At 41.3% G+C, this 12,992-nt stretch overlaps 2 protein-coding genes across 5 annotated transcripts in view; both read right to left on the reverse strand.

The window, feature by feature from the left end:
• Positions 1-880: 880 nt before the first annotated feature.
• LOC142599312 (zinc finger protein 131-like) lies at positions 881-7,524 on the reverse strand (the record flags this gene model as incomplete). The annotated part of the gene is made up of 2 exons (XM_075739183.1): positions 881-4,142; positions 7,345-7,524. Coding segments are annotated over 2 exons (852 nt in total), but the record flags the coding sequence as incomplete, so codon positions are not given.
• Positions 7,525-10,860: 3,336 nt separating this feature from the next.
• Positions 10,861-12,992, reverse strand: part of LOC142598230 (hydroxymethylglutaryl-CoA synthase, cytoplasmic-like) — a 33,183-nt gene continuing 31,051 nt past the window's right edge. For 2 of the 4 annotated variants that reach the window (XM_075738998.1, XM_075738997.1), the window contains one exon: positions 10,865-11,582. In XM_075738998.1, the coding sequence (XP_075595113.1) occupies positions 11,451-11,582 (132 nt within the window). In that variant the 3' untranslated portion in view covers positions 10,865-11,450. Of the gene's footprint in view, positions 11,583-12,992 lie in introns of all 4 variants that reach the window. The other 2 variants (XM_075738993.1, XM_075738996.1) reach the window with 2 other exon arrangements.

Consider the following 12,992-nt stretch of genomic DNA (forward strand, 5'->3'; position numbering starts at 1 on the left):
GATCGGGAAGACAAGCCCCAGTAGAGACATTTATAGATGTCAAGGTTTCAGCTAGGGAAAAAAAAAACCCATCAGGCAGAAAGTATCAGGGAGCTGCGTAAGCATTTCGCACAATGCATGCAAAGCCTTGGCAACGATGCAAACACAGGCACGCTCCCAAAGTTGGGTCCAGTCGTGGCTGAAGCTGGATTAGGTCTGAGCTGGTGAGTCAGGAAAGGGCTCCAGCTTCTATTGTACCTGACTGAGCTGCCAAGTGTTTGACAAGCTACAAATTATTTGCATTTTCATTATAAACAGGTTGCTTTAATTTTAAAATTATTTTATAGCAGCAAACATTACAGTTTAAGAATAAAGTTGTTAGAAATAACAAAAAAATAATCTAACTGGATGTTACATTTTCACGATAGTCCCTATAAAAGAGATACTTCAGTCCTTAAAAATAGGCAACCAAATTAAACATCTATTTAAATGTTTTCTCATTCGAAATAATGAGTTACAGAATTTGTGTAAGAGTACCATATTCTGCACCATTAGCTAATTAAAAGTTCCACTGCAGGCGTGAAACAAAGCAGAGGCTGCACGATCCTCCTCTAGTGACCATTTCACACAGGACTGACATCCGATTTCATCCTCATAAGCCTGCAGATGAAACTTGCTTTGGCAATTGGTTTTGAAAAAAGCAGCTAATCCTTTCTGAATATTGTCTGAATAATTCAGCAGCTCTCAAACTATTGATCAGCTCCCTTTCCCCTTCCTGCCCTTCTTTCAGAAATAGCTTGTGGCCTCTCATGAATATTATATATAAATCTACAAGTCTACCCCTAACCTCAGTCTCAATTTAATGCTCACTTTTTATTTTGTATCCAGTCACACCTCACAGGTTTTTGTTCATTCCCACTTTTCCATTTCTCACTGCCTAGACCCCACTGCTTTAGCCAATTAGTTTAATTTGGCATAAATTCAAGCATTCACCCCACATGACATGGCCCACCACAGGCCCCAGGCAACAAGCGCAGCTGCATGCCACCCCATTGCAAGCTACAGACCAGTACCTGCATAACACAGGGCACTCTGGGGACAAGCAGTATATACTTTATTTAGAGGGAAAAACTCCTCCAATGGTGCATAGGTAATATAAAGTTTGGAGAGGTCTGTGTGTCTATGCAGACATTTGGGACAGAAAGAGGATGGCAAGGTGGCTGTTACAGAGAGCAAACAGAACTTCTGACTCTCCAAGTCAATTGTCCCTCCCTCAATATCAGCTGTTGCAGTAAGGAGGCATGGGGGACTCCACTGGTGGAAGCAATTTGGGCTTTAGACATTTGGAAAGGAAATTCTAGGAAAGAGGGGGTTGCAAAGGGAAATGCTTTCCAGTGGAGTTATTACTTGAGGAGAGCCTTTCACCCTGTCTCTCAGGGTGAGAAGGGGCTTGCTCATGCCCCCACTGCACTCCCACTCAGGCTCAGCAGGAGCCTGGATGGAGGCAGCACTGGGCGCAACAACAGAGCATCATTTCTCTCCTATCAAATTTGCAAGCTGTTGTTGAAAAGGGGAGATCAAACAGAACAGAAAATAAAATAGCCCAACTGTGCTTACCAAACCACGGCCCTGTTACCAATACCAAATACCTTCTCAATTTACATTGGACCTTAAATTACCTAAAAGTTAGTTTCAGTGGTTAGACACACAGCCATATTGTTCCTTTAATTCCACAGATACAGGCCTTGTGTCTATATGCACAAATACCTAAAAAATTAGAGTTATGTAGCTAAGCAAGCAGGCCTGTCCCCTGCGTGTTATCAAACGACGGGCTTCTTATCAGAAGCCAGGTATAAATACAATTGCCAACTTTTACTTTTATGATTAACATTGGGCCACGTTCTTCCCTCTGCACAGAATCTTATCACATATTACTTGCACCTCAGAAAACACAAAACATCATAAAAAAGAATGCAAGTTACGTTAATCAAATTGTTTGAAATTTTGAGATCCATGTTTGTTTTGCAACAGTTTCTCAAAGGCTACGCTATGATGAAACACAAGAGTCATTTTGAATGAGACTAAGTAAAAGCACAAATCTCAGGAAATAATTCTATATTTGGAGAAGACTGAATAGAAAAGCCTGATTTTAACCAAGATCTACAGGATTACCAAGAGTATTAGGGAATGTCCTTGCAAAAATTCCTCCCTTTAGTTAAAGCTTTGAAAAGAAAGTTTTTCAGAAGTATGGAGGCATCTCTAATCTCAAGGTGATAATTGAGAATTAGAAGTCCTTAGCATCCTTAAACATAGAGCTAGACAAGTATTTTCTAAACAAACTTAACTTTACAGTCATGAGCTATTAATCTTATTAAAATGAGATTGATTCTTGCCACTGGGATCTGGCACTGTAATTGCCAGTCACTCAGTTGTTCCTAATTTATTGGATGAAGCAAATAATGCAACATTTCATGGCTGGTATTGTTTTATTGTCTAACATTGATTAAAATATTTACACTCCTACTTTTCAATCCACATTTTAGCACTCATACCTATGGCTTTTAATTTTAGTACAACATCTTTGTGTCAAATGTCAGAATTTCATTTAAAAAAAACCAGGAACCTGATACCATATAGACAAGTCTTCTCTATATTTATGTTTAAAAATATTCATTTTCAAAAATGATGAATTATAAAAGAAGAGTCTGTTGGTAGCTTTCTTCCAGCTCACATTTACCACAGATTCTACTGAGCTTTTCCTAATTTAAAGCGTCCCTTTTAGAGTGTCCTGCTGCCTCCATGTGGAATCTGTTTCCTCTAAATTTAATGAAAAAAAAAACAACCAGTAGCTGACAATTTTAAGCAAAAATATAAAGCGCTATAACATTACCTACATTGCCTTTTACTGAACTAGGTTCTTGAACACTCTAAGAGCTTTGTGGAAATTTAACCAGTCAGTGTTGAAAAGGCACAGGATTTTTGTGCTCCAAGACCTCCAGCAACAATGTTTTTTCCCCAGCCTGAAAGTTAGGGACCGCTGTTAGGAAACAGAAAACAGTCTGCCCAGAAAATTCACAGGCACCTGATCAGCCACTTACATTAGAACCCACCAGATTTTACTGATTCTTCTGCCACAGACACCCTGCAAATCTATAACAAGAGTTTGCTTCTATGGCAAGAGGAAAAGAGGTAAAGTTACTCTTACATATACCCAGGGATGGTGTAACAGTGATACAAGCTATTCATTATTAAAATCCTCACAAAGCTGTCCACCTCTGTGGTAATTTCTCTTCCATGGTATTACATGAATGGGAAAATTATTTTTCACATATGAGAGAAGTTTAGTTTTACATGAAGAAAGCTAACTTTGGTCCACTTGTCCAGCTTCCCAAGGACAGCATATTGGAAAGATGACCACTGATGGTTCAAAAACTAATGTAAAAGCTAACAAAAATAATTGGGTATTTCATTCCTAAACCTGTGCAGTGTGTTTATTTGTCCTCGTCATCCACCTTTTCATTCTGTGTGTCCACTAATTGTTGAGTTTTTAAGTCTTCAGCTTGTTCATGATCTTCCTTATCTACATCATCTACTTGACTAGTTTCCTTTTCTTCTGCTTCTCCTTGATCAACACTTTCATATTCTACTTGTTCCAGGTCTGTTCCATCTATAAGTTCTGCCTGTACTTCTTCCATCTGTATTTGATTTACATGTTCAACATGTAACTGCTCCACATGAACTTCAGCACCGTGTTCAGTCTGAATGTGTTCAACTTCCAAGTAACTAATTTGCACCTGTTCTTGCAGTTCCTCCATCTGTGTGCCTTTCACTTGACTGTACTGTATGAGATCCTGGTGCATCTGTTCCACAGTTACCTGTGCAGGATCCACTTGTACCTGAATTACTGGTAGGACGTGGACTTGCTCCACTTGTTCTATTATAGTCATTGATGTTACTGGTTCAGCTTCCACAGCTTCCACTGGAAGAACCTCTTCAGTCACTATTCGTTCTGAAATATTGTGCACGTCTTTGAGATGCCTTCTCAGCTCACTGCCTTGCATAAACCATAAATCACATAAGGTACAGTGGTTGGGTTTGTCACCGGTGTGTATTACTAAGTGATCTTTAAATTGATCCCAGCTGTTAAACACACTGTTACAAACCTGAAACAAAAGATACAGTATGTTAAACAGTGCCAACAGAAATATGAAAAAGTATAGTGCCTATTTCAGATCATAGCTTCACATAGTGTAGCTTCTTGCTACTTGGATTAAAAAAAACCATGTACATTAGAGGTAAAAGTTGAGAAGTTAGCTTCAGATGAACAGAAGACCTGGTATTTTTTTTATTTTTAAGAAACAGTGTGCCATTTTGAGTTGTGCATACACAGGATACCTACAAAATTAATGAGTCAGTACAGCATTTGAAATTTTTCTTATTTTAACCTTATGTGAAATTCACATACAGATTCACACCCCAATAAATGTCTGGTGCTAGAATTTTGGGTGGAAAGCTATTTATGTAATAATATTGTATGATGAAAGTGTAATACCAACTGTCCTTTTTCTGAAGTTCTAGATGCAGTACTACTGGCCAACTTTTCCTTATCAGCTTTCATTTGTTCATGGCATTGTAAGATTTACCTGGCTAGACTAAACTTTCCCATTTTGCCATTTCAAAAAAATACTTGAGTGATTTTAGCAGATAAAAATCTCTTAAAACTCCATCCCTTTAAGTCTCTTCCAGCTAAAAGTACTGCTTTGACTGCAGACATAGTATTTTCACAAAGCACTTGAGCACACCACCTTCCCTTCAGCTGGCACTGAGGTAAGTAGCCTGAAAACAACACACAAAGACACTGCAGAAATGAATGAGGTGCCAGGGTAGAAGAGAGAGGAGTGGGGTATAGTCAGGCTTGGAGTAAAGAAACAGGCTCAGGGGTCTTTGTCCATGCAAATGTTCTTGACTGAAGAAGCAAAGAACACGCATTTCACTGTTGGCACCCCCTCACTGTTGGCAAATATTTTTGAAACAATGTTCCATCTCCTCAATGTTCAGCAACAGCACAGAAGGATGATGGGGTATCTGACAGGGATTAACTCAAGAAACAGGTCTGTGTAGTAGAGCTGAATATCCCCATTTTGCTGTTGAAGTCTTAAAATCATGTTTGTGATGCTAATGATATGCTTTTTATCCCCCCCAGGCTCATGCTTTAGAAAGAAGTTGCCCACACACTTCTTAAAATACTAACCTTATAGATAAACACTCAAAATTACTTAGTCATACGTAAAGGTAATGACTATCATCAGCAATGCCCAAGCACATAATTACTGTTCTTGCCATGTGGAGCCTAATTCAGTACTCAAGGCATACAATGAAGAGCATCAAAAGTGCTCATCAAGCAAGCGCAATTTTGTTTTCTCCTCTTTGTTCAGTGAGCCAAGATTTTATTTATTGAACACTATTCAAATTTAGTTCTAAAGAGGAAAAAAAAAATCAAGAAAAAAATTATCCAAGAATTGCTATAGTTGCTGCAAGCTAAAATAACACTAACCCACATTTACAATATTTGTAACAAAGCTATGAGGTGAAGCAATTAAACCAAAGGGTCACAAAGACAAAACAGTATTATGGTTTAGCCCCATGCAGCCGCTTGCTCACTCCCTCCTCAGTGGGATGGGGGAGAGAATGAGAAGAGTGAAAGTGAGAAAAATCATGGGTTGAGATAAAAAGTTTAATAGGACAAAAACAAAAAGGAAAATAACAACAACAATAATAAAAAAATACAAAACAAGTGATGAACAGCACAATTTCTTATCACCCAAACTCGATGCTACACAAGACCTCCAGCTGCCCAGCCTCCCAGCCCACACGCGCAAGCAAAACAAGACAAGGAATTCATTCACCACTTCCCATTGGCAGGCAGGTGTTCAGCCATCTCCAGGAAAACAGGGCTCTATCACACGTAACAGTTACTTGGGAAGACAAACACCATCACTCCAAACGCTGCTGCGCAAGATCCCCAGCTACCACGCCAGGCCCCCCCAGCTACAAAAGGGACATGATATTGTATGGTATGGAATATCCCTTTGGTCAGTTTGAGTCAGCTGTCCTGGCTGAGTCCCCTCCCAGCTTCTTGGGTGCCTCCCACCTTCTTGTTGGCAGGGCAGTATGAGAAGCTGAAGAGTCCTTGACTACTTGGCAACAGCTAAAAACATTAGTGTGTTATCAACATTATTCTCATCCTAAATCCAAAACACAGCACTACACCAGCTGCCAGAAAGAAAATTAACTCTATCCCTGCCGAAACCAGGACAAGTATCTTCAATGAAGCTACTAGGTACAACTTTGTGTTATACAGTAGTTCTCATGTTCAAAACAAACTTATCTTTAAGACAAAGGTATGCTCCCAAAAATTAACTTCAGACTAGCATAAAAACTAAATGATGCAATATCATCGGTGAAACTTCTGATTAAATGATTTGATTAGCAACACACAGAATTAATTAATCTCCTGCAGTATTCACTGCTTTCTGTGAATAAGATCACTCTTTTTTTCGAACAAATAAAGCCAATATCCAGCAGTTTTGTTTACTACACAACCCAATTTAACCTCAAACCACAGCCATTCTGTGAACTGAATAAGGTGAGAGCCTTAAGGGGGGGGGGAGAAGAGGGGGAAGTGTGTTCTTATTTGAGACTGTCACAGCAGTGGAGCAGCAAAATGACAAATAAAAATGCTACAACCAGCCTTGGCTCTCATATTTTCTAACTTTTCAGAATCAAGTCTTAAAAACTAAGTAACATTCTTCTGAACAGCTTTTCAGATGTCAGCTACATATAGTGACCAAGTACCCTAGCTATCTATCTACAGCATTTATATTTGTTTAAAAGACATTACAGATTGTTATCATAAGTTGGAATGACTTTGCAGGCAAAGTCAATAGATTGGTATCAAACAGAAGAATAATAAAATAGGAAATAAAATAGTACTTTGTATTTTGGACTTTAGCGAAGCATGCTTACAAGCAGGAAAGGCCTAGGTCAGTGCATCAAGAACCTTGAAAAGGAAGTAGAAAGATCAGTAAGATGCAGATGAACATTTACTTACCCACAAGAATCTCTCTGATTAACAAAGTATTATGAAGCTCCATATCAGTAATTCCATATTTTAAATTGAACTACTTAGATATAAGAATTTACCCTCATGTTGTGGTTGAATGCAATCTTTATAATTTACTTTACAAAAAAAAGTTCTTGGAGACATAAGCCCAGTCTTGTTGCCTTTCCTGCTCAGTACTCCCACACTCCCTCAGCGCAGGAAGAAGGTATCTAGCCTCAGACTCTGCTACTTCCATTACACACCTGACATTCGTACAGCTTCTTTCTTCCCTTTTTAGCTCCAGCTCCAGACTGACAAGCCGTCAGGTGACACTTGAGTGTGCTATTCCTAGCAAAACGTTCATGGCAGTTTGGACATTCAAATGGTTTTTCACCTGTTAAGACAGACACAGGGATTTGTAAGTATATAAAACCAGCTAGTTTTCAGTCAACTCTCCCTTTTTCCCCCTCTCCTTTTTGTGTAGGTTGATAAATACGCTGTAAAGACATGGCCAACTGGATTATTCTACAGAAGAGAAAGACATTCTATATAAGCTTTATTTATGTAAATAAAAGGGCAAAACCCTAACGTGGAGTCATAACTCTCATTTATAAAAAAACAAAAACCAATACAACAACATTTAAAGAGTTACTTGGAGCAAGGCACCGCCCAGTCAAGGACAGATTTATTCTATTCTTACTCAAAATCTTCAATAATCTTCAACGTATTCTGCCAAAAGAATCTGAACATGACAATTCAAAGACAACGGTGGCAATATCCAAAGGCCAAAAGATATCGCGTGACTTCTTGCACAGTGCAAATCAATGCTGCGACCTCTGCTGCGCTGGTTACAGCAGCGATGGAAAACACAGAGCATGTCAGCCTGCCTCTAGCTTGAGAAATACATTGGCGAGCTGGAGGATAAACTCCTCTGCTAAAGGTGACAACTTGCTTCTCTTCCCCCGAGTGTCATCCAACTATGAGTTTAGTCTCATCTAAGTGAGATTTTATAAAGAGGGAGGGTTCTGGCCCAATCTAACAATTATCTTTTTTCCATTTATGAGAACGGGAGAGATTTCACTTGCCAATTGTAACTAACTCACAGGACAGAAATTCTGATCTAAGATAGTTCAATATTGTGCTGGTCCTTAATAATCCTACAGCCACAGGAAGGAGATTGCCCAAAATAAATATTTTTTAACCCAAAGACATTCATAACAACACCATGACTTTTATTTGCCTAATATGTAAGAAATACCAGGGAATTAAACCATAACCATAAAGCTACCATATCATTATTTAGACTGGGTTTAGAGAGAAATAGTAAGCCTAGTTGGGTTTTTTTGTTTTGTTTTTCTTTTTCCCCCACAAACACACCAAAGGCAAGTGTGTATCAAATTAACTTCTAGACAAGGATCCCAGCTGTTTGGCCTCCCTACCCTCTAATTCCAGGCTACTGGCCTCGTTATCCCAGCAGTGAAGCAGCCAGGTAATAATGTGCTCCCCTGGAAGGCGGATGAAATCTTTCCTCATATCTCGCAGCTCCCTCAGGGACAGGGATCGAGTGATTACCTCTGGTTCTGGTTCTTCCTGTTCTTGTGATGGACCTGGTTCATCATCATCCTTCACTAAGCGAACTGATTTCCTTGTGTATTTCTTCTTGTGTATAGAAGCGACTGATACCATTTTCCTTTCAAATATTCTACCATTTTATCAGGGTCTTGCAGTTGTTCGGGAGTGAAGTTCCAAATCATTGTGAGTGAGAAGGTCTCTAGATTCCCACCCATACTCTCCCACATGCCATGCCAGCCCTGACCATTCAGCCTCGGGGAAGATCCCTGGGTGGTATTCTTAAAACAATTTTTTGTAACCCTGAACAGGACTTCAATCACATTCAGGAGATCTAGCAATAGGACCATACTGGCCTGAACATTCCAAGGGTATTCAAAATTCTCAAAAGCTGCTGTAACCAGCCCGAAGGGAAGAGGGGAGGTGAAAGAGTGGGAGAAGGTATCCCCCCCTGTCTTCCCCATAGATTGGGTGCAATTATTAATCAGTTCAAAGAGATGTTGGCCACAATATGGACATGACAGCAATGCCATACAAATACCAGCTTAGGCTCATGACTGTTGATTTTTGTCATATCGTAAGTCGATATTGCACAGTACAACAAAATGAGAGTCCTCATCCCTCTCCCAGAGGTGATAAACAGCGCTGCAGGGAATACATACAGAAAGTAAGGGTTTATACACCATAGTCATGTGAACAAACAAAACACCATTGTAACCAGTGACTATTTAACTAATATAATAAATGCATATAATAACTTTGTTTTAACACGCTCTGGTCAAATCTGTCGTTATCTCAACCATTTGTGCCCCACATTAGGCGCCAATAAGGACTGTCATGGTTTAATCCCAGCCGGCAGCTGAGCACCACGTGGCCACTCGCTTCCCCCCCGCCATCCGCCAGTGGCATAGGGAGGAGAATTGGAAGACAAAGGTATAACATAGTTTGGGATAAGGGCAGTTTACTGGGACAGCAAAGGAAGACGAAAATAACAACAACGGTACTGTGTTGGTTTTGCGTGGCAAGGTTTTGGTAGCAGGGGGGCTACAGGGGTGGCTTCTGTGAGAAGCTGCTAGAAGCTTCCCCTGTGTCTGATAGAGCCAATGCCAGCTGGCTCCAAGACGGACCCGCCGCTGGCCAAGGCCAAGCCAATCAGCGCCTCTGTGATAACATATTTAAGAAAGACAAAAACAGTTAGAGAGCGCTTTTGCAGCCGGAGAGAGGAGTGAGAAGATGTGAGAAACTCTGCAGACACCAAGGTCAGTGAAGAAGGAGGGGGAGGAGATGCTCCAGGCGCCGGAGCAATATCCCCCTGCAGCCCGTGGTGAAGACCATGGTGAAGCAGGCTGTCCCCCTGCAGCAGCCCATGGAGGAAGGATGAGGAGGTGTAGAGATTCCACCTGCAGCCCGTGGAGGACCCCACGCCAGAGCAGGTGGAGACACCTGAAGGAGGCTGTGACCCTGTGGGAAGCCCGCGCTGGAGCAAGCTCCTGGCAGGACCCGTGGATCCGTGGAGAGAGGAGCCCACACCAGAGCAGGTTTGCTGACAGGACTTGTGACCCCGTGGGGGACCCACGCTGGAGCAGTTTGCTCCTGAAGGTCTGCACCCCGTGGAGGAGACTCACGTTGGAGAAGGTCATGAAGGACTGTCTCCCGTGAGAGGGACCCCACGCTGGAGCGGGGGAACGATGAGTCCTCCCCCTGAGGATGAAGAAGCAGCAGAAACACCGCGTGATGAACTGACCGTAACCCCCACTCCCCGTCCCCCTGTGCCTCTGAGGGGGGCGGAGGTTGAAGCCGGGAGTGAAGTTGAGCCCGGGAAGATGGGAGGGGTGGGGGGAGGCGTTTTTAAGATTTGGCTTTATTTCTCATTCCTCTACTCTGTTTTGCTTAGTAATAAATAAGATGAATTCCCTCTCTAAGTTCGGTCTGTTTTGCTCGTGATGATAATTAGAGAATGATCTCTCCCTGTCCTTATCTCGACCCGTAAGTTTTCTTTCATTGTACCTTTTCTCCCCTGTCTAATGAAAGAGGGGAGTGATAGAGCGGCTCTGGTGGGCACCTGGCCCTCAGCCAGGGTCAACCCACCACAGTAGGCTAGGTGTGCATGTTAGGAGGAGAGATTCCCCCATGCACCCAGTGCTGAATAAACCAATGTTGGCTTTCTAAACTGCATTGCTGTTTGGAAAGTTTTTATTGCCGTTTGAGCGGTAACAGTTGGGTAATCACATCCCCATTTAACAAGACGTCCCAATAAGGACTTTAAATTAAATAATTCCATGTGAATATGCAATCCTGCACATAATGGACACTATGACAAACTTAGCAAAAAAACCAGCTTACCAAATGTCCAAGGATTAGTTTGGAAATTACTTCAAAAATGAATCTGGCATATCTACATATTTCAGTTCTGTTCAAAATCAGAGATAAAACTGGAAGTTATGTCCATCTCTCACTGATTTAGTGTGTCAGGATCTTCATCTAAAAGGTCAAAGAGGCTTTGCAGTTAAAACTGTAAACTTTATGCACAGAAGTGGAGAGTTGCTCACAGTCTATGCAGTACATTTGACACATGTAAAATATTTGACACAAATTTTCAGGCTTTAGCTTGCTGCTTTGAAAACTAACTTGATAGATAAAGGTCAAACAAATAGCTGATTAGTTGCTCTGAATAAATCCAGATGCTTCCAGTTCATTTTGAATAGCTGACCTTAAGAGCACAGTTCTCCTTGATTCTGGTACCCATCCAAGAGCTGAACTTAGGGTTTGCTTTTGATTCATTCTTCAGCCTGTGAGCTTGTCACTCACTGTGCCTTGGAAATGTCACTGTGCCTCGAAGCCTTGCTGTAAAAAGTTTGTCGCCCCTCTGTTTCCTTCCCATGGTGGGTTTAACAAAGCAACTGATCCTGGAAGATGACAGGAAAAGCATAATCTGTGCACCAGGTAAAAGAAACACTGCGTCTCAGTATCCCTGCAGTCACATGGCAGGACAATACAGGATTAAATAACTGGAATGTCATGTCAACCCTCCTTTATTTAGATGAGCTTTAATGCTTTGAGTATTCACAAAATTTTGCCAGATGCATGGTGTTCCTAAGCATACAAATGAAGAAAGTCATTAAAACCTTTACATAACAGCCATACACTTCATTAAACAACAGCACACCACATATACCATTTCACCAATTTAATTCTATTTGTTTGGCAGCACACATGAAGTCCTTATTCTAAATATACAAGCAATCACCTTTAAAACAGTATAGCATTTTTTTCTTCTTTACCTTTCTTCTTTAACCTTGAAAAATAGGAGTTGATCAGCAACTGCTAATCATGCAGCCACATGCCTGAGGGTGGTGAGCTGGGCACAAAAGCTCTGAGATAGCACAGGCGGTGGCGATGCTCACCTCCCCTGCTCTCAGCCTGCAGCACCACCCAACTGAAAAACATGGGAGACACCTCGCTGCTGTCATGTACAGATTCACCAGACTGAGGGAGCAAGAATTAGACCAGTAACTCAATGCCTGGAGCCTAGGGAAGGTAGACAGTCACCTAAGGTGCCACACTAGAAGAGAGCATGTGACAGAGGAGCTGTCCTCTAAATCCCAATCTCCTTCGAGCAAGAGCAGGAGAGGCCAAAGGCACCACAGAAGGGCAAAGAAAAAGCATCTGGCAACATATTTCATTAAATGGCAATTAGACTGGCACAGAAGCATTTGGTTGCTTCTACAGAGAGGCTGAGGCAACAGACCCAGCCTCCAGGCAGCTGCTCCTTGCCCTGAGACACACATGAGTGATTTTGGCCTCTGTGACCCAGGGAGAGGCAGAGAGCCTGGCTTCTCCTCACCCTCAGGGTACAGGAGGATCCATCACCTCTCCCCATCACTTCTCTGAGCCAGGGATGCTTCTTACTGTGCGTGCTGCAAACTTACAGCTGACATAGTTTATAACTGGAATGGAGGGAGAATGTATTTGGTTCATGATGCCTTTGAACTCTTGTTACTGTTTTTGTTTTACTCCTGTTTGAATGTTACATATCAAGCAGCTGAGAGCCATTTTCATGGTTGACAAGAAAAGTATAAAATAAGAAATATTCAATTAGCTCTTGCATCATGTGATATTGTGAAATCATCACACACTCAATGAATGCAGAGAAAACTGCTGTGAAGCAAACTACTGTAAACAGTGCTCTAACTTTAAGAAAGAGTATTCAAGTATTTTCATGTTTTATTCTCTGGATCTAAATAGAGTCAAAATCCTGACAAATACTATATGTGTGCAACAATTATTTGCCAAATCCTGCAATAGTTAATAGAGAGACTGAGTGGCAACTGAACAAAGTCTT

Source organism: Balearica regulorum, chromosome W (assembly GCF_011004875.1).
Source record: "Balearica regulorum gibbericeps isolate bBalReg1 chromosome W, bBalReg1.pri, whole genome shotgun sequence".
NCBI lineage: Eukaryota > Metazoa > Chordata > Aves > Gruiformes > Gruidae > Balearica > Balearica regulorum.